The sequence below is a fragment of the Callorhinus ursinus genome, unplaced genomic scaffold, assembly GCF_003265705.2.
Source record: "Callorhinus ursinus isolate GAN/ISIS: 27379988/994484 unplaced genomic scaffold, GSC_fseal_2.0 scaffold11, whole genome shotgun sequence".
Lineage (NCBI taxonomy): Eukaryota > Metazoa > Chordata > Mammalia > Carnivora > Otariidae > Callorhinus > Callorhinus ursinus.
In genome coordinates, this window is record NW_027397073.1 from 27,882,298 (window position 1) to 27,904,369 (window position 22,072).

The 22,072-nt window shown below is 42.2% G+C and overlaps 1 protein-coding gene across 5 annotated transcripts in view; it reads right to left on the bottom strand.

Annotated features, from left to right (window-relative positions):
• Positions 1-5,078: 5,078 nt before the first annotated feature.
• SETBP1 (SET binding protein 1) overlaps positions 5,079-22,072 on the bottom strand; it is a 362,001-nt gene continuing 345,007 nt past the window's right edge. For 4 of the 5 annotated variants that reach the window (XM_073898264.1, XM_073898266.1, XM_073898262.1 and 1 more), the window contains one exon: positions 5,079-10,536. In XM_073898264.1, coding sequence (XP_073754365.1) covers positions 9,914-10,536 — 623 coding nt within the window. In that variant the 3' untranslated portion in view covers positions 5,079-9,913. The remainder of the gene's footprint in view (positions 10,537-22,072) is intronic. The other variant, XM_073898265.1, reaches the window with a different exon arrangement.

The window sequence follows — 22,072 nt, forward strand, 5'->3', positions numbered from 1 at the left end:
AGACATTTTTGGAAAAAAATGGTAGAATCTAAAGTCTGTATTTCAGCTAATAATATTGTTCCAAAGTTAATGTCTTAATTTTGATAATTGTACTATGGCTATGTAAGATGTTAACATTAGGGGAACCCGGGTGGAGGCATTAAATAGAACCCTGTACTGTTTCAGCAACTTTTCTGTAAGCCTAAAATTATTTCAAAATAAAAAGTATAAAAAAACCCCCACTCTTCTGTGCATAAGGATTTCAAGTAATTTATATAGATACGCAGTCCTGAAGGAGAGAAGCATAACTCTCCATTTCTTAAGTGTGGGTTCTGTGTAGTGAGTTCCTTCCAAAGAACAAAGTATGAGAAAGTGGGGGGAGAGGGGTGAAAGCAACTTGCCAGCCAGGTGGTCAGGGTTAAAACCAGCAGTGATGAGTCTTGATAGTATGTACACTTCACCTCTGTGGTCATCTCTCAAGAACATATGACCCCAGTCTAACCCAACTGAGGGACATACATGAGGCTCATATCCCTCAAAATGGTCAAGGTTATTAAAAACAAGGAAAGTCTGAGAACCTGTCGCAGCTAAGAGGAGCCTGAGGAGACATGACTAAATGTAATGTGGTCTCCTGGAAGGGATTCCAGAACATAAAAATGGATGTGAGCTAAAAACTACAGACATCTGAATTATATATAGTTAATAATAATGTAATAATTTGTTTCATTAATTGTGACATAGATCCCACACTATACTGTAAGACGTTATTGATAAGGGAAACTGGCCTTATTACAGGGTCTATGAGAACTATCTTCCAACTTTTCGTAAATCTAAAACTATTCTAAAAATAGACTTTATTTTAAAAAGGCTACATATTGCACAATTCCATTTATGTAACATTCTTGAAATAAGACAATTGTTGAGCTGGAGCACACATTAGTGGTTGCCAGGGATTACGGCAGTGAGGGAGGGAGCGGTCAGCAGAGGGAAATCTTTGTGGTGATGGTATGCTGACCGATGGGGGCGGTGTTTACACAGGGCCGTCCATGTGACAAAACTGCATAGATCTATGTGCGCGTACACGCACACGAGTTCATGTGTAACTGGTAAGACACTCTGTGAACTGTGCCAGTGTCAATGTCTTGGCTTCGTTATTATACTGTGGTTGTATGGGATGTTGACATGGGGTGGGGGAGGCAGTTCGGAGACTGTTGCCGTGGACTTATGTGTATATTCCTGAGCATCCTCCCGGGAAGCTGTAAATATTTCAAAATCAAAGTTCCCAAAGTCTTTGGAATATTGGAGACCTTCTGAGACATCAGACGTCTACTAGCTTAGCAAGTTATATTCATGGGGATGGGATGGGACTCTGACACTACCTGACATGTTTGCACAGGCTGGTGTCTGGTTGTGTTAGGATTCTCCAGAGGAGGAACAGAACCAATAAGAGACTATACTTCTGTACAGAGAGAAAGAGAGAGAGAGGTTGATTTTTTATAGGAATTGGCTCACTTGGTAATGGAGGCCGGGAAGTCCCACAGTCGGCCGTCTGCAAGCTGGAGGCCCAAAAAAGCCCGTGATGTCCTTCAGTCCACACTCCAAGGCCTGAGAACCCAGGGAGCCGACGACGTGAATCCCAGTCAGAGGGCAGAAGATGAGATGTGCACTGAGAGGTTCCATTTCCGCAGTGAGGCACAAAAGGAGAGGTGAATTCCCCCTTCTTCCTCTTGTTCTATCCAGGCCCTCACGGCACCAGATGAGGCCCAGCCACACCGGGGAGGGCAATCCACTTAACTCGGTCTTACTGGTTCAAATAATCTCACCTGGAAACACCCTCACACACATGCTCAGAAGCAGTGTTTCATCTGGGCAACCTGCAGCCAGTCAGGCTGACACATAAAATGAACCATCACGTCTAGTTTCATTGTTTTCTTCCAGTTGGGGATGGATTTAGGGTCTTCTGGAGTAGTATTAACGAACGCAGCAAGGGAAATCTTGGGAGACGGGTCTTGGGGATCTCAGGGGCAAAGTGAGAAGCAACAGCAAAGATCATCTCTACCTTCCAGAGATGCACAGATCTCAAATTTTTAAGCTTTGTTCTCACAAAATCACTTTTGTGAGAATGAGAAAAAGATGCCTACCTGGTGAAGATGCCACAGCAAGGATGCACGGCTTCACAAAGACTGTGCAGGCTGGATTTCAGCTCCTACTTTCTTTCTCAGCCAGGTCTGCATGTGCAGGGCACAACCTCCACAACTGGACATGGTCGCCCTGGCTGAGGATTATACTCTGTCACATGGGGTATTATTAAGAACAGTAACAAAAGAGTGGTTTGAGAATTTGTGGGTTGCAGACATGAGACTTCCCAGAGGAGGTGGGGTTTGAATTGAACTTTAAAAGACATGGAGAAGTTGGACAGGTAGAGAATGGGAGCAGGGAGTTCATGATCTGGATTTGCTCGCATAAAGCTCAGTGAGATTTTTGTCTTCCTTGTTCTTCCTTACATTGTTTGGTACTTGGCAATGTGCAGATAGGGAAGGAAATAAGGAAAAAAGGAAGGAAAAACTTGATTATATATATATATATAATATATATATAATATATATATCTCATGATTCTGTTTTTTCCCCACTGATCTTCCATACCCTCACATCCTTTGATCAGATTAGGATAGGATAGACTATGCTGAGGTGACAAACCCAATTTGTCATTGGCTTTACACAATGGTGGGGGATGAAAATGGAAACTCAAGGTGGGACCTGTTTGGAAGGCACAAAATGACGGCATTGGAGACTTCAGACTTGCAGATATCCTTGAGTTTAACCTCCCATTTCAGAGTAAGCAAGGGACACTCCAGTAAGTTTGGCACCTGGGCACAGAATTCTTTTAGTGACCAAGCAGAAATATATCCCAGGCTCTCGATTCTTATTTTACTGCTCTAGCCACTAAAAATGGGAGAATTCCATTTTAAAATATCAAGCTTAGTAATGAGAGAAGTTGTGTGGTTTCTAACCCTTTTGAGGTTTTACTATTTCTAATTTGTTACTTTCCAATTTAGCATAGATAAATGTCAGTAAGACTTGGAAGCAGTTTTCCCTCTAATTAATTCTGTAAACAAAAGCCCTCATGACACTTTAGGAAGTTCACTGCCACCGCTGTGTAACAAAACCCTGGCTGTGGGCATTTCCCATAAAAGTGAAAGTGTTACTGGTAACAGTGGAGACGCACACCCCAGTTTGTCCCCTTCCTGATCCCTTTTGCACACGGTCATTATCTCATCCAGCCTATAAAGAGCCTTCTGTGACCTTGGGCAAATCCTTTAGCTTTTCATATCCTATTGTCCTCACTCCCTATCACATGCGTGACAGGTTAAAATTGTTAAAGTTGTAACTGATTTCCAATATGCCCACTGTGCTACTGGTGTCCTTCCCCCAGTACAGGCTGCGAGGCTGGTTTGTGCTCATCCCCTCAGGGCATGTATCTGACAGGAGAAAGCAGAGGGGAAAAGAATTAGAGGCTTTTTTCCCCCCCTGGCTTTTCTGTTTCAAATGCCTAGAAACTAGAGAAGTAGAAAGGACTGGGGCACAGGGAAACAATTTGGAAGGAAGTAGGAGCAAGGTTTCCCCTCTGGGTTAGAAAGAGGACCCCTAGGTCTGGAACTAAGATTCTGCTATGCTGGTGGAATGGGGGCTTAAAAATTAATAATGTTGAGTTGCAGAGAAATTTAACGATATCTATTCCTTCTACCCACCTATTGGTAGACTGAGATTCATACCAGCCCCATGTGTGAACACATCGACTTTCCCGAGAATCTTTGTCAGCACATTGCCACTCTGTGGACTGATTAAAACCCCCCAAAGATGGGCCAATCCATTCCAAGGCAACAGCTTTGTTCCTGCTGGTGGGAAGAGATTAGGGGCAGTCTGGGAAGTCATTGCTGATTTCAGAAATACCACTGGTCTAATGAACCCGAGTTGGAAAGAGGACTATATAAGGCTTTACGTTTTCCTGGTTCAGTGCAAGATAGTTGGCAGAGAGGGAAAGGAGGGCAATTCTAGTTAGAAGTTGCTGACTAAATTCTCTGAGTCCCAGGAGGCTACCTAAAGCACCAGTGCCTGACCATCCTGAGGCTGCCCTGATAGCCTAACTCTGACGACTTCCATCCATTCCACCAGACTTCCGTTATTCCACTGTGGGTGCTACAAATACCCAGAGTCCTAATAAATGTCACAGCAGGTCCGATTGATAGTAGGGGATGAAACCTGCTCACGACATTTCCTATGTACCTTGTTGGCTTTTGAAAGTGGCACATCAGGTTAGATAAAGAAGGAAAATGAAAAATACATAAACGTATGTATGTTTACATACTCTCCCAGTAGAATGTACAAGTACTACTTCAATAGGGCTTTAAAAAAACAACTTTAAACGCAAAATTGGAACGGAGTGGGAAGAGAAGAAAGTACCACCCTGGGGGCTCCCCGCTTCTTCTGAGACCCCATCACTCTTACCACATGCTACATTTCACTTAGAACTGCGAGTTGGTTTTTCACACTCAGGCCTTGTAAGTTCCTTCAGAACAAGGACTTCTTACTCCTGGCCCTTGTCCTCAAGGGTCTTGTTCAGACTGGTAGACTTTGGCTAGATGATCTATAACTGTCTGTGGTTGATTAACTAGCCTTTCCTATGACTCTGAACTTTAAATCCAGCCAGGGATCTATCCTTCAGATATCTGACATCACGGGATATTTGGTAAGAAAGCTTAATCCCCATCCATAATGTTCCAAAAATTTAGGACAGGATAGGTCTCCAACATTATACAACAAACTTTGATTGCTTTCAGCAGAGGTCTGACTGGTTCTTTGAATCAGCCATTGGCTTTACGTCCAGGTGTAATATATTCTGAACAGTAACCCAGTAAATCAGACTCAAATCTTGCCCCAAATGTACTTCCCAGATTCGTACAAGAGGCAGAAGTTTGGTTAGAATTTTCTCAATGATTCTATATCCAGTTTGTGTGAGCAAAGACCCCCCAAATACTCTTAAACTCCTTAGTGATGTGAACCAGATGTAAAATAAAACAAAAGAATTCACAACTCATGTTAGACTGAATTGAATGTCTTTAATTTCACACAATGAATAACATATGAATAGGATTAACTTTTTTTTTTTTTAATAGTTAAGTGCTCTATACTGTGCTAACCTGATCTGGTAGCGAAAAAGACTGAGCTTTCTTTTAGAAAAAATGTTTAAAACCCAACATCTAAGACCATGGAGGAGCATGACAGTAAAGCATGCCAGATGTATCTACGCCTCAAATAACAGCAAGTCCGTGTTCATTTTAAATGTACAAAAATGCTTTATGAATAAAAACTGTTACAAAAAGAACATTTCAAACAATGTACAATTTTCTTGCCTCTATATTCAATAAAATACAAATACATTTTTTGTTCTAAAATATGTTTACATACAATCAAAGTAGAACATGCAAATTACACTTTAAAAAAGGCTTTTAAAAACCACTTATGAATACAAACTAAAAATTAGCCAGCACGACTTATAAGACAATCTTGTGCCCCGTTTTTTCTTTTGAAATATATATATACATATTTAACACATCATGTGCATTTATTATTATTTAAGAAATAGATTTTTTAAAAAAGGAAGAAAAGAAAGACACCAACCTAGATTGGAACTGCCCTTCTGTGTTGACCGGTGGCAGCTCTTCTCAATCCTTCCCCCCACCCCCACCGTAGTGTTTATTATACCTGGGGAAGTGGGCAATCGATATCCAGGAAGTTTCTTCCTTGGTTGATATGTGCTTCTAAGACTGTTCCCCAAATGACCGAGTCCCACGGGAGGGAAGACTCACCAGTGGGGCAAACTCTCCAAGAAACAAGAAGCAGAGGGAGCCTTGTATTATGGAAAGAAACTTTAAAAAACACCAAGAAAATGCTACGGTATATTACAGTTCGAGTTTCTAGGCACTGTGATGACATTATCTGTAAGCTCTGGCATTTGGACCATTGTGATACTATAGGGTAGTGTTGAGAATAATGTCTATATTTATCTACTTTTACATGATGAGAAGGACTGAAAATCCTGCAGTGTAACACTTAAATGGCTTTTGAGGCATTTCGGCTTCTGCCACCCCGTCTCTCTCCATGCTACAGTTGGCATTTAAAGGCTTTGGAAATATATGTATAGACTTTAGACAGTTCCCAGGTAAATCTTCCTAGTGGTAGGGAAAAAAATATTCTCCAAAAACTCATTATCTGAATATTGTTGGGTAATAAGCTGTAGGAGTGGGATTTTTCTACTAAAGTACTAAAACCCAATCCTTTATGATCTGCATGTAGTACATCACCTTATATTATAATTCTGTCACCACTTGCTTATCGTATTTATAGAGCCAGCAATGTGCAGAACACAAATTCCGGCCGCCACGGAACGTGGCCTCCCACTCCAGACAGCAGCCAAGTTAACATGCTAATCCTCTGTCAGCCCTTAGTCACCTACTCTGGGCTGTCAGTGGCTGTTGGGTTCCGGTCCTGCCAAGTCACAAACCAGCCCATGACATGCTCTCCTTTCTTTTGACCTATCTTCCTTGGGTTGTAGCCAGAGCCATGTTATTAGAGGAAGTTCGACTTTTGTATCTTTCATTTGAGATGAGGGGTTGAAAAGCAAGTGGCTCCTCAACCACTTAGGAAGGTGGATCAGAGACCCATCATCACCTACAAGGAGGCTTTTACATCTCAGTTTCATCCTTTGCTCACCCCTAATCAGACTCCCTATAAGTGGGTTCACACCTGCTTGTGGAAGGAAAGTATTCCAGAAAACAAAACAAAACAAAAACCCACCACCGCCAAGAGATTTCTAATGAAATAATTTGTGGCGGTGTTTATGGAGTCCCGTGCATCCCAAATGACATCTTCTCTAAATAAAAATGCAGCCCCAGAAGGCAGTGTTGACTGGCTAGAGACTCCCCGGTCTGGGTCAGGATGGCTGGGGTTCTCATCCTGGGTCTGCAGCGAATGAGAGGTGAAACTAGACTGGCCCAATGTTGAGCCTGGACAGGAGAGGAGAGGCTAACGGGAAGGGGTTACTTAGAGAACCAGGAAATGGTTGTACCAATGAGATGAGTTAAGTTAATGGAAGGTATAAGGAAAAGGAAAATGTCACATGACATTGAAGGGGAGGCTGGGCAGGGGAGAGAGGAAGCTTGCAGGTGCTAGGACTTGCTTCCTACCTTCCACGGGCTCTTCAGCATGTCTCACCCTGGGTCCTCTGCAGTCTTCTCATCTATTCTTAGGGTCATAAGCGTGGAGGATTTGCATTTAACTCACATGACAACTGTAGAACTGAATTTACGAATAAGTTACAAGCCTGCTGTATCCCTCCAGGAATACTTTACCTCGGTCTGGAAATTCTAATGCATCCTTAAGTTATCTGAAATTTCTCTCCAACTAGAGATGTTAATGTCAATTAGGGGTTGGGTCTTTCTTTAAGAAGCTTAGAGAGTGGCAGCTCATTCCTGTCTGCAGGAAGATTTAGTCTACTCACAGTCTTGGTTGGGGAAATGGTACTACAATAGCAGAAGTAAGAAGGGCAAAAGAAAGAATGAAGGAACTGATTTTTCAAAGTCTGACAGGAGAGAACCCCCTTTATGGTTTAATTGGAATGAAAATGGTTGCTCTTTCATAGCAATGGTGGGGTGAGTGGGGCTAATTTAAATCTTCCTCTCCGGTGACTTTAGAACCACTCAGACATGGCTTGGGAATGACAAATTGAAAGTGGCTGGTTTGATTTTGCTGTTCAACTTGTGTGAAATGCCAAAGGTCCACCTAGGTCACAAATGGAGTATCTATGATACAAGCTTTCAACTACAGGAGAATGCATCCCTTTAAACTTACATATTGCTAGGATTAAATGTGACTGACGTAGTGGGGAGCAAATGATGTTAAGTCCAAGGTGACAGTGCAGAATAGTGTGAGTAATTTCAACCAATTGTTGGTGCTATGACAAAGCAGTGATGTTCTCAAGCATATTAACTTGGGATTTTTAAATTTACTTTCATAGATACCCCATCCCTTATTCTCCTGTGTTCCCAACAAAAATCCATCTCTCTCTAAGGAAACAGTGTTGTGTTCTGAAGTGATAATACAATTTCCAGCCAGCCCCAACTTCCTGTAAAGAAACTTAATTTGGAGGTAAACCAGATATTCTAATTCCCATTAGAAAACTGAATTCTGTCTCTCAGTGTCTCTCTTTTTATAATCTACCATGCCAGGTGTTTGATGTCTTGGGGAAGGTTAGGGGAGGAGGAAGGGAGGAAATTGAAAATACTTATTTGAAATTTCCACATCTGACTTTTAGAAAACATCTACGGCAATGGAGTAACTTCATATTCATTCTGAGTCTTCTTAACATGTTTTACTTGAGCTGTGGAAATGGGTGATAGAGATGGAATATCTGTCCACGCTAAACCGATGGCTAGAGTACAACTTGGATGAGAAATGTACAGTTGAAACTGACCATTTAAAAGACGATTTGTCACACACAGTTTGCATCCATGCAGACTGATAGATTTATAATTACATTATGTACAAAAATGTTTTAGTTTATTAAGGCAACCACAATTTGGATACTTTGTCCAAGGTGGCTTCATACAATTGGAGTGGTGATACCCTTTGAGCATTTTCTTTTCTTTTTTTTTCAAATAAGAACACTTACTCCCATTTTGCTTTTAAGAAATAATTATCAAGAGATAATGGACTTATTCTACTGTCTTTTTGTTTCCTTTTTTCAACGACCTATTATGATAGTTACTTGTATGAAAATTCACATACCAAGGCATTGCTAGACATTTGTCTTTCTGGTGGGTCTGGGGTTTCAGTTTTTGGTGATTTGTCAGTTATTCCATTTGCTGTGGGTTTATTAAAACCATTTTATTCTGCCTATTCTCTGCTGATATGTTTTAAGTATAAAAATAACCTGGTTGACACCCCGGCCAACATATCCTCGGCTGCTCTAAATCACTTATTAAAAAGGCTCTATCAATACTGAGTATCTGTCTCACAATGATTGGGATTCAAAGCCAAGTTCCTTGGGACAGCATGCCAAGGGTGAACATTACAACACACATAAAGTTTACATTATTTAGGTGTGTACCAAGGAAAAGAAGGCAGCAAGTAAGTTAATGAAAAGGTATATGGAAGTACAATGGGCAAAAGGAAAACTAGGAACTGACTACGCTAAATATCAGTGTGTGGTATAGAGGAGGCATACGGAAGAATGTGAATGCCTGTCTAAGGTTGCCTGTCACTAGAATTCCACCTTCTGATGACGAATCCATCTGAGAAACTGTATGGTTAACGGAAAGATTCAGGTCACCTGAAGATGATGTTGGTGCCCCAAAGCCTAGCCAAGCTTGGAAAAACCAAAATAAAAGTAAAAAACCAATTAAATGGAAATGGGTTACAACAAAGCCAGTCGAGAAATCTGCAGCTTTTCTCCCCTTGGAATGTTTCCTAATTGAGGGTGCTTCCCTTTCAATTTTCCTGGCCAGCAAATGCAATGGAATCAGAGACGCACCTTGGATGCAGGAGGTCAGGGGGCTGTCAGAGAGCACTACCGGCTCTTTCTCCTCCTCCTTGGTCTTCTGCTCACCTGCAAAGGATCGAGCCATACTGAAGTGCCGCGTGGTTTGGAACTGCTGTAAAGCACAGACAAGCTTCTTTTGAAGGCGTCCCCCTGCTTTGCTTTCCCAAGAGCTACTGATGGATCCACCCCGTCATCTGGCTCGATTGTGCCTGCCCAGCTTCAGGAGAGAGGGGCATCGGTGTCCCTGCAGCGTGGGATTCCGCCCCAGCCCGGCTCCCTGCACTCCCCAATATGTCAGTTCCCCCGGCCCCAGGTCCAGACGCCCAGACCCACCCTAGGGAAGGCCATCGCTCTCACTCCCTCGGGACTTCCTCTGCCTTTTGGCCTTCACCTCCTCTTCCTGGGGCAGGGGCTGCTGCGGGGGCGGCTGCTGCGGGGGCTGGGCGGGAGGCTGGGGTTTGTGTTTCCTCTTCCCTCCTCCTCGGGGGGTCTTGGGCAGGGGTGGGGGCGGCGGCGGCGGCGGCGGGGGCGGGGGCGGGAGGGGCGGCGGCGGCGGCGGGGGCAGGGGCGGCGCCTCCCGGGCCATGTGGATGACCGCCTCGATGGTGGCCATGATGGTGTCTTGGGTGGCCGCTGGCTCCAAGACGAGCGGGCTCAGGCTCGGCTTCTGCCCCCTCTTGCTGGGAAGGTCGATGCATTTTTCCAGCACCGGCATTTGGTCTCTGGAGTCCTCGTCGAACTGGGTGGGCTGCTTTCGGGGACGCCCTCTCCTCTTCTTGACGAAGTTGTTGCCTGTCTTTGATTGTCTCTGCAGCCGCTTGGCCTTCAGGATCTTGTTCACGTGGTCCAGGTTCTTCTTGGTGGACAGGATCTTGGTGTAGTTACACATCTTGCGCACCTCGCACTGGATGGCCTCGATCTCCCGCCGCTTGAAGCGCTTTTTCAGGGAGGAGTTGGCTGCGGGAGAGGAAGAGAGAAGACTGAGCACTGGAGGCAAGCTGCCCCAAACCCAGCCTTGGCAGTGACAACTGGCACTGTATTTGGCTGTGAAGATTCTGGAGAAGCAATGCTGAGGATGTGACCCAGTATCTATTCTTCCTTTCTCTTTATGAAAATGGAAAATAATAAAAATAAACACCGGTTAAATATCTTCTGTGGACACGGCATTCCTATTTATACCATTTCAATCTTCACAACAATTCTGTGAAATACTCTTGTTCCCATTTTTAAGACTTAGAAACCAAAGCTCCTACCTTGTAGGAAGCTCTACCCTGGGGGTCAAGGTCAGAATCAGTGTTCCCATGACCCTTCCCTATTATAACTTTTTATTTTTTATTCAGCCCTTTGACATTTGATCTGATTGAATTTAGGATTAGGTTATGCTTTCTCTTTTTGTAGAAGATGGTGAATGAAAAAAATGGCCAACAATCCTTTATAAACAAGCAATCTGGATCATTCCTACCTACTATCAACCTCAAAAAAGACACACCTTAACCTCATGGGGAGTATGTATGTAGGTGAACCTATTTACTTCTAACCCTCCTCCACAGAAGGGGGGATTTATTTTCTGGGACACTCTATTTGGGATGACACCATTTCTCTAATTTTTGCCCCCAACGTTCTGCATTTGTCAAGCTGCCTGATAGTGTCCAACTGACCAACTCCTTAACCAATTCATCCTCTGGAAACCTTGAGGGAAATCAGCCAGGCGTTTTTGAGTCATTCACGCTCCCACTACTCGGCTGTTTGTTGTTTGCAAAGAGCCCTTTTCATGTCCTGTGGGCCAGATGCACCTGTATTGAGGAGTCAGACTTCTAGTCTCCAGAAGTCCTTACTGCTACCACCACTAACCAGCCTTTAGAACCCCTTCATTTGCAAGTTCAGACACTGTGAAGTGTGAATGGCTTCAAGATGTAGCAGACCTTTCCTCCTTTAGGTCAGTTTTTTCTCCCTGTGCTGTTCATGAGCAGGCACACATATACATCCATGGGTATGCGTGTGCATGCACGCGCACACACACACACGGGCACTCACACATATGCTGCTGCCCCACCTTCACACCGGCCCCTCCATTTTTATGAACTCAAGAAGTGTGTCCTCACTTAGTTGCTTGCTGCCGTGATACACCCTAAATGCTCAACCCCAGAGACACCCATGGAGAAGATGCTGACCCTACTAAACATTACGAGACCGAGAGGAAATGTGTTATGGTTCGCTGTGTTATTCCATGTTTTTTTCCAGCCAATAGAGAGGCGGAATACATCTCTTAAGGGAAATGAGGAACAAAAATGCTGAAAACATGGATACCGCTCTCGCTTATTCTGTGGCACTCCCACTTTATTCCTTTCCCTGCTTTACCCCCTTTCTCTCTCATGCCGTGCCTGACACAGAACTCCAGGAGGGGATTATTTGAAGTTATTTACGCCACTGGCTTTATGGAGTGGGAAGCTCTCAGTTCCACAGGACAGGTCAAAATGTTACTGCTTTTGGCCCAAGGTCATTGTAAGACTTACTGAGCAATGAATAACTACTGAACAATCTTTAAAATGTTATAAAGATCAAAATAGAACAAAGCCAGAGTGAGCTTCTGAGTACAAAAATAAAATGTTTGTAGTTAGTGTTGTGAAAGAAAAAGGTTGCTCGATTGTAAGTTCTCAGACGCGGGGACCAATTTTTGTCCATCTTTATGTCCCTCACAGAGCATGGCATGGTGCCTTGCCCATGGATGGCATTTCAAAATTGTTTTTGGACTGATGAATCACACTAATCATTGCTGCCTTAGAATCACAGTCTTCTCTAAAAGAGATCTAGTTTGGAATTTAAAGCAACCACTGCAAATAGAGTGACAGGAAAAGCTAGCAAGCCTCCATGTCCCAGCCGGGCAATTTACCTTGTCCACACAGTTGGTGTGTAAATGAGAAGGAGTCAGAGGTACTCCACAAAACCTGGGGCATTCTTCCAAATACAGATTGCATTTGCATTTTGCCTTTTCATTAGCTTATATCATCTTTGGGGGGAGAAAATGTTATGTAATATATAATATAGCATACAGGTAAAAAGTAAAACATTTTTAGGCAAGTAGCTGGCAATATTTGACCGAGCGAACCTTGACTGGAAAACTCTATGAGCTGCAGGTCACTGGGGATAAATACAAGCTTGTCTCTTGCCGGGTTTTCTTTTTAGCGTGAAGTGCCAAAAAAGAACAAAAAAAGGAACCCAGGAGATAATACCATATTCAGTCATTTGTTACATGCTGCATAATATTTTATTGAGCCCTTCCATTGGAAAGTGATTATGAAATAAGTTGATTCTGAGTAGTGTAAACGTACCAAACAGTACTAAAAATATCATTAGCAACTCCTTTGCACCCACCATTCACACTGAACAAATGTTAACTTTCACAATATATACATTATTTTTTTAAGGAAAGAAAATATTATAGATTCAGCTAAGTCAGCGCTCCTTTCTCCCTTCTCTTCCCTTCCCTTCCCTGTCCTCCCTCTCCCTCCCCTCCACTCCGGTCTCCTCGCCTCCCCTCCCCTTCTCACGCTTGTACTTACACTTTTACTGCATATGCATGAACCCATATTAGGAAAAATGACCAGTCTGAAACCACCCAATGCTGGTGATGCTGTAAGGAAGTGGGGACCTTGCACATGGTTGGTGGGAGTGGAAACTCCTATCACCGTATTGGAGAACAGCTGGGCAGTGAGCACTAGCAATGAAGATGGGAGTGCTCAATGCCCCAGAGATTGTGTCCACCTGCCTCCTTTACTCATTTGTAGCAGGAGGCCAAGGACCTGTAAGGATGTTCCTTGAAGCTCAGAAGACTGAAAACAATCTAAATGTTAAAGGGGGTAATCAATCAGTTGTGATACATTCAAACAACAGAATATTATACATCTGTCAAAAGAAAAAAAGCTACACATACTGTATCAATGTGGTTAAATCTAAAAAAATGTTGGATAACAAAAGTGAATAAAAGTACTTGTACATATAGTATTTATAACATTTTAAAAACACACAGATCCCTTGAATTTTTATTCCATTTTCAACATCCAGGTGTGGAGGTTTAAAGTAACTACAATGCTTTAGTAGAAAAAGGCAGGGGAAGGGGTGTAACTGTACATTAAAAGAGACTTGAGAGCAAAAGGACCATATTTTGCCGCCAGTTTAAACAAACTGTCAAAAGGAGATCATATTTCATGAATTCATGGAAATCTGAATACTGTCTGGGCATTTCATGATATTATTTAACTACTGTTTATTTTCTTAGGTGTTTGGTAATTGCATTATGATCATTTTTTAAAGTACCCATCTTTTAGAAATATTTGCTAAAATAGTTATAGATGAAGTCACGTGGTATCATCTGGGATCGGCTTCGGAATTAACAAGGAAGGGAGGAGGTAAGTAGAAGTAGTGACAAAATAAGATTGACTCTGAATTGATATTGTTGAGCCTGAGTGATGGGTACACAGAGGTTTATTATGCTAGTCTGCCTTTGGTATATACTCAGTAATTCCATAATATACGGTTAAAAACCTATACACGGTAAGTGTCAATAAAATGTCTTTCTTAGAATCTTAGGACTGTAGAGTGCTGGGGTTCTATTTCACCTAAATAATTTTTGAAGGATAAGAAATGTCCTCGGTGAAAGCGCACGCATCATCTCCCTAGAAAATTCCTGCTGGTAGCTCCCCTCTTGCCTTAATGGGACAGGAGAAGGAATGAGTGCTCTGGGTTTTATGCTGTGATCAGCTGACTAAACATATCAGGGCCCAGTCTCCATTGATGCCATCAGGTGTGAAGACTTAATATCCCTCTTTCTTTTTGACATTATAAACTTTGGAGGAGGTGGTTCACAGCTCCTGGACATCGCGAATATTATTTTGTCCTTGTATGTATAATCCAAATACTTCAGTTCAGGTTTGTTCCCACTACACGTGAACCACAGCAGGGTGCAGGGCAGCAAGCAGGACTCTGGGGGGGCAGCTGGAAACCAATCCGAACAAGGACGACCCTCTTAGCCCCTTCTTCATCTATTACACTGGACAGTTAGACTAGATGCTCTCAAAATTCCCTTCTAGATTTAAAGATTGCTGTCATTCTTTCCTATTCTCATTATCAATTGCCTTCCCAAATGTGAGGTGGCTTTCTACAACATTTATTCTCTCTAATGATTTTGAAATCCTAGTGGTGTTGGGGTGGGGGGCCTTTGGACTTGGCAGGGTTTGATATTCACAAATCTTTCTCCTTATTGCTTATGACTTCATTGTCCCTCTAAATGTTTTCAGATTTTTCTCTCTTCAAATTGTTTCATTATTAGACAGTAATTTCTGAGCTCTTGCAGCAAAGATTGATTCCATATTTGCTCTCCTTCTTATAATGGATCCATATCTTGCCTGTTCTTTGTTAGTTTAAAAAAAATAATTATGAGTGGCCAAGGCAAAATGAAAATTCATGTCTTCATAACTCTGCAAAGCAAATCATCTTCTAGACTTTTCTCTGTCTTTAAAATTGTCATGCAAATGGTTGACTTGGTTTTGGGCCCAGATCTAGCTTTTCTATCTTTCTGCTCCCATTATCAGAGGATTGGCTCATCAGCATTTGTTGATTTTGTCACATCTTTTGTGATAATCAAAGACCGGACTTAGCCCTGCGTTTTGCGCTCTGACTTTGCAGATGGAGGACAGGGACTATGAGCAAGATAAAGGCTAACAGGACTTCATTACACAGGAAGTTGCCCCCAAATAGGTGCTAGTGGTTTGGAGACTACTATGTCCATGGGCAAGACACACCCTAATTTAAACAAGAAAGTTTTGGGTGCATCAGAAAGGGAAGTAAATTCATCTCTAGATTCATTAGGATGTTTCTTGCTGTTTAAATATCCCTCTGGGGAGGAGGAGTTAATAATGGGGACTGTTGAGCTGCCTGGAGTTGCCTTCCAGGGTGGAAAGGGCTGGAACACCATCTCCCTCAGTCATGGCAGAGAGCTGTGGTGGGAACTGCACTGTATGGTGGTTCACGTTAAGATCCTTCCAAGGCCAAAGCCTCGTCTTTTCTTTGCACTCCCAGGGTCCCCAGGACAAGCTCATTCCCACAGTAGTACACGATCTGGTATACACTACGTGGTCAGCAAATACAAGCTCAAGGGAATTCACTTGTTTAATGTTCTCCCATGAAATCGTGCCTTTTGGGGGAACTTCATACTTAACTCAGTAACGATCTCTTGTTTTCCTAATGCTGCCTTTTATTTTTTAATGGGAGTATGAAGCAACTTGCCTTGGCATGCACACGTTCTTCCTTTTTCCTTAGAATTTAAATTAACCTTATACAATCCTGGCCTTAAAGGCTCTTTTTAAAAAAGATGGCAAGTTGCTGCTGAGGCCTCTGCAAGGCAGGGCACATCTGAGTTGCTGTTGGTCATCAGCATAAATGCTATAGTACTGCTTTCCAATTTCAAAGCTGTAATTTAGAATTAAGGGTTAGCAGATGTGGGAGATTTGTCACGATAGAAAGGTGCTTTCATTCTGTTTTTAAAGGCATCTTAATAGAGTTTGGGGTTTCTCTGGAAACCTGACTAGCTTGTTTGAAGCACAGTCCCTGCTTGATTCTCCCAGGACAGCTTTCTAATAAACTTAGGGGTTTATTGAGAAGGAACTTCCTGTCTGGGCCTCAATGGCTCGGGGGACCCTGGTTTGGTTGTGCTCTTATTTCACATTCTCCCTGGGACAAGCGATGGGTGGCGGCAAAGTGGGCCTTTTGGCTGATGGAGAAATGAAGTGTGGGATGTGCATTTCACATGGGGAGCTCTGAAGAGGCAAGAGCCACCAGGGTGCCTCCCCTAGATTTTCTGGGAGGCGTTACCAGCATGAGGGATTCGGGAACTTGCGTCCCACTTGCCTGCGCCATCCTGCCCACCCTGCTCATGCTCTCTGTGCCTCTCCAGCTCTGACTACCTCTTCCCTGAGCCCCTTCCTTAGTGCCGTGTGCATTCTCCCTGCAGGAGACTCTCCACCCAACCACAAGAAAAACATATGAATAGTGTCTATTTATATTACTTACATTTTATCTAAAAATAAGAACTAAGTTAAGCATCCTAATGCTTAATATTTGGAGCAACTGTGACGGCCTTATGAGAACTGTACATTGGATGATGTGTCACCTGTCACAGTTGGGCAGAGGGGACCCAGGAGAAGAACGAGAGGCCACATTCATTTAAAGGGTTGACAGGCATCCTGTCAGTTCATTACTTCTGGGGTGTTGTTGTGTCCTACATTCAAAATGCTACAATAGGTCAGCCCTCCTGGTTCATTTTAGAAAATCAAGGTCTTCGAAAAGAAAAAAGAAATACTTTGAAATAAGATCAGGAATATCCATGAAATAAGTTATATGCCATGCGGAGTTTTACCGGTTTCCCTTAGCAAACTGTATAAGAATTACCATTTTCAGAGATAAATTTTGGCAATTTCTTGTATAAAAAGACAAGGGTTCTAAATGTTCTCACCTCTTCTGTGCTGTCAATGGGCTGTCAGTAAAAAACACAAACAAAAACTTAATGTCTCGTTAGGGTAAAATGGGCAAGAATTTAACTGCTTTTAGGAAGAAACTCAATACTTGAGACAGCATTTTTGAAAACTGAAAATGTTTCCACTGTTTGGCAATTTTGTTGCCGAAATGATATATTGTAACCTATAAAATCCCTTAAATCTGCAAATTAAGAAATCTCATAAACAGAGTTAACTTTCAAATGAAGAGTTTCAGAGATTTGAACTCATTAAAAAATGCAATGCCTTTTGATATGCAAGACCATCTGATTGTTAAGGAAGTTGGTTAGCCAAATTTCAACAACAACCTTTGCTTAATTGATGGGTGGGATTGAAAAAAATAGTACTCCGATTTAAGCAAAATGATGCACTTTCTCTTTTTGGACATATGTTTATGTGAAATAGCCTTTTAACCTACAACATCTACTAACAAATATTGAAACAAACAGAATTTGGAATCAGAGCTTCACATTGCTTTATCACAAGTGTTAAAAAAAAACAAAACCCAAGGTTTTCAAAAAGAAGTATTCAAACTCATTCAATCGACCCTCCTGAAACATTATTAGAAATATTAAAATGAGTGTACAATTTTGATGACAGTGAAAATAGTTTTGTTTCATTAATAACACAAAATGAAATGAACTTTAAAATCATTTTAACAATATGATTTCAGATGTATCTCAACCTTTTAAAGTTTGTATTTTAAAAGATGAGTGCAAACGTTCTGAATGTGTATTTACATGGGGTAACTGTTCAAAATTGTTACTGATATCACCACACGATCAAAAACTGGGGCTGCTTTGAGGTTGTCCTTTCTCTTTCTAAACTCCTGAAGCGTTTGTTCACTGCGTATTTCATTCTTGAAGATCTTCCCTTTCTAGGAGTGCACGGCATATGAAGGCTTCACGCTCCTTGAAGACAGACACCGTGTGCTCTTCATCCCCTCCTAACAAAGAGTGCAGGGCCTTTCTCACAGTACATGCCTGCTTAAGATTTCTTGCTGGATTATTTCACATCATAAGCTCCTGGAGACCAAAGCCTGGATATCATTAATCTTTATATTCCCTAGAGCCGCTGTAATTGAATCACATGTAATTCCGAGGCAGTTGGAAGAGTGTCCTCTCCATGGAGAGCCTCTACAATGGGGCTGGAGGCAGACCTTTCTTCGGTTAGGCAGTCCTGAGGTCCTGCTGCCCAGGTTTTCAGAATCCTTGACTTCTCTGACCACAGGGGAATAATGCCAGTCATCTCAGGAGCTGAGTTTGGGGGAAACCACCTGTGGCTTTGGACAGATAAAGGCGGTGGTAACTTGTCTCCAGAGAGAACGGGCTCTGAGCAAGAACACAGAGCTAGGTTGCTCTGAGAGCCTCCAGGGAAGGTAACTGGGGCTCCCGGGCGGGGGGGGGGGAGGGGGGGGCTGAGAGGGTTGGGGGGAGGGAGAGAGCTCAGAGATCAGGGCACCAGCAGCAGACACCACTGTCTCTAAGGCGCACTGGGCATATTCATTAGTAGGCATTGCCCCGGAGGGGTCCACAGAGGAGTCTTTCAGAGCTGGGAGTCTTTCTGGGGGTGATGCTTATTAGGGCCACCGTGGCTTCCTGGGCTGTTGGCGCGGAGAGGACTGTGAGTAGTGGCACTCCGAAACAGGCATATGAGGGCCATGGAGGCCTCCTCTGTTCCTTTCAATTAACTTTGGCTTTTGTCTGTTGCCTGTGGCTCAAGCCCCAGCAGACTGACTAGACAAGTTGAGAGGCTGGAGAGAAATGCAGTTAACGCCAAAAAGTTTGACGCTACATCTGCTGAGTCTCACAGCACGCCAGGTGGTCACACGGCGGGGGTGGTCGCACCCTCTCAAAGGGCTCTTTATATTTCTTTTTTTTCTTTCCTCTCAAACGTGGCATAACTGTATCCTTAACCATAAATACCATCCCTTATATAATACACCAATTATTGTAGCTGTGTGTTCGTACTTGATTGGGAGAGATTTTTCTCTCTTTTAAATTTTGAAAAAAAAAAAAAAGAAAGAAAGAAAAGAAAAACAGAGAAGAACAAAGAAGAATGCACCAAACATGATCTTCGGGAAATGTTCACATTTTTAATATTTAGGTTCAGCTAAAATAAATCCTGTTGACCATGCTGGCGCTTGAAGAATTACATCAAATGATAAGTAATCCATGCTTTATTTTCTTCCTGGTTTTAATAATTGCATTTGTTTACTTAAATACTCAGGCTGGTTATTTATGACCTGATAGAAAACATATTGCCTGGGACATTATGAGAATAAGGTTCTAGTCTAGACTTTCCACCCCTCAGTTCTGTGCTTCCAGACAAGTATCTTGACTTCTTGGCAGGACCCTTACTAAATAAATACAATTCTGTTAAACAAAAAAAACAAAGAAACAAAACAAACAAACAAAAACAGTCAAACACCTCCAAGCCTTCTCTGTTCCAGGTAAAAACCCTCACTTTCTTCATCTGCGTTTCATATGAAATGAATTCTAGACTATATTCCATTTTGATCATGTTCCTCTGGAGATTTTAGCGTCTGCCAAATCTCATCTTAAATTTTGGTGCCTGGAATTGAACTGATTTTCCGAGTATGAATATACAGAAAGATCGGGTTGATTAATTTCTGTGATCAAGGCACTATACTTCTGTTAATGAGAGCTACATAAAAAATAAATAAATAAAGCCCTCGAAGTCCCCCCCTCCCCCGCAACATTACACTGTTGGCTCATATTAAATAGAAGCTCAATTAACTCCCTTAGATGCTTTCATATAAACTGCTACCAAACCTGGCTATTGCTATGTGGAATTGGTTCTTGAGCTTAAATACAAACTTCCTATTTAAATCTGCAAAGTTTAATTTTATTGGTTTTAGTCCAGTGTTCTAGTCTGTTACGAAAGTTTTGAATCTTAATTTTGTTTTCTCAAAGACTGCCCAGATTTGTAGAATTTCCAGAGGGTTTGAATACCCTCAGAGTTAACAACTGCCCCTTTAACTCCTTCCGAGCATGATTCAAGTGACTCAAAATACATGCTATTATTTTTCTCTTTATTGAGGTTTTTCAAGAAAAAAGACGGCAATGTACACAACAAGTATTCTTCATAAAAACAACAAGCATTGTCTACCCATTGCTTGAGACTTTTACATATTTTTGTGTCTGTCTGGTTAGCAGATGATGGATGTGCCACAGAAACAAGGACTTTGCATTGCCTACAGGTGTGTGCCCAACTCTATTATTTCTGTCAGAGAGGATATTGCATCTGATGTTGGATGGGGGGGGGGGGGAGTCTTACATTTTTCTTTTATCCAGAGGCAGTTCTCCTGCCCTAGTGAGAAAAGGAAAGACAAGGAAAGGAACAACAACAACAACAAAAGAAAACAATACTCGGTATGCGTCTAGTGTTCTCCAATTTCTGCTGGAATTCAGTTTAATGAGGACTCTCATTTCAATATTAATCTTTCTGGTCCCCTCTACATTGCTTGTATCTCTCTGGCAGCATTTCATATAGTCTGTCCTGTGTTAAGACTGTGGGATTAATTTGCATTTCTCTCTCCTTTCAAACTGTGTTTTCTTAAGGAGCAAGGACCATGCCTTATCCATTCTTATTCATTCTTGGAAGAAGCATTGACTGAGCCTACTCCATGCCAGGCTGGACACTCAGTTCCGTGCCTCCCTCCCCCATGTGACCAGCACACAGCTCAGCTGACTTACTTGAATTGAAATCAATCTACATGACTTGACCTAAACCAACACTTACTGTCTATTTTGTAAAGGCTGTGTGTGAAATATGAAAGGATTTATTGAAGGGGATCCAAATCACTATAAATTAAATTAGATCTTCACATATTTCAGCTGTTCCCTACTCTCCTCAGAGCACCATTAACTGTTTGGAGTATCTAAGCTATGACCAAAAACATGGAAGTACTGTGAAATATAGCCTGATATCCAAACCACTCTATAGGTGAAGTGGAAATTCAACGCCAAAAATAAGTTTGGAATTTACTAAGTGCCTTTAAGAAAAGCAGCTTGAACATTTAAGCCCACAGATTGGTTAAAATTATGGGGCCTCTGGAAAAGGGAGACATGTACATATTATATAATACTTATCTAACATCAAAAAAAAATGGGAGTGAGAGACAGAGAGGGACAGAGAGAGAGATAGAGAGACAGGAACAGAGAGGATGAATGGTCTTTTCACTGCTGCACATTTGGATCAGAATTACATGGTATATTGTGGGGGAGTGGTCATATGTTTTCTTGGCAAATATCTATACGTATATTCAAGTTCCGAGCACTATGCCAGTAGTTTTTTTTTTTTTTTTAATTTTTCCCTTTCCCCCCCCCCCCCCGCCCCCCCAAATACAAGCTTGGACAGACTCAAGGCAGCAAATACTTCTTCCTCAGTTTAAGATTTGACAATTTAAGAGGAAAAAGCTCATTCATCATCTTTCCCTTTTAGAGACCATAAATTATTGGCTCATATACCATGTGGCTTGGATTCTAGGAAAAGTCAGTGTAAACAAACCCAAGTTACAATGCGTGGAGTAAGAGAGTGAGTCATAAACAAAACATAGACATATGCTCTCATATAAATAAGGGCCTGGATCATCAGCTTCCCAAAGTCTGCTTCCCATTAATTACACAACAAAATGAACTTTCCATATGTAAAGCCCAAATCACTTAACTCTGGCATCACGCATGAGACAAAGACCAGGACTGTGGCTATTTAGGCACTAACAAACCTGGATTTCAAAATAAGGAAATTCCTCTCAAAATACCTCCAGGTATTGGAGGGCAAGAAAATTCCTTGGAGGAGTTGGAAACTATACCTAGCCACCCAGGAACACTGCATGAGGCTGGCCTGGCATCCCCTGCTGAACTGAAAGGTAATATGAGGCTTACTCTCTTTTGTTCTGAGCTCTGTCATTTTTATGGGGC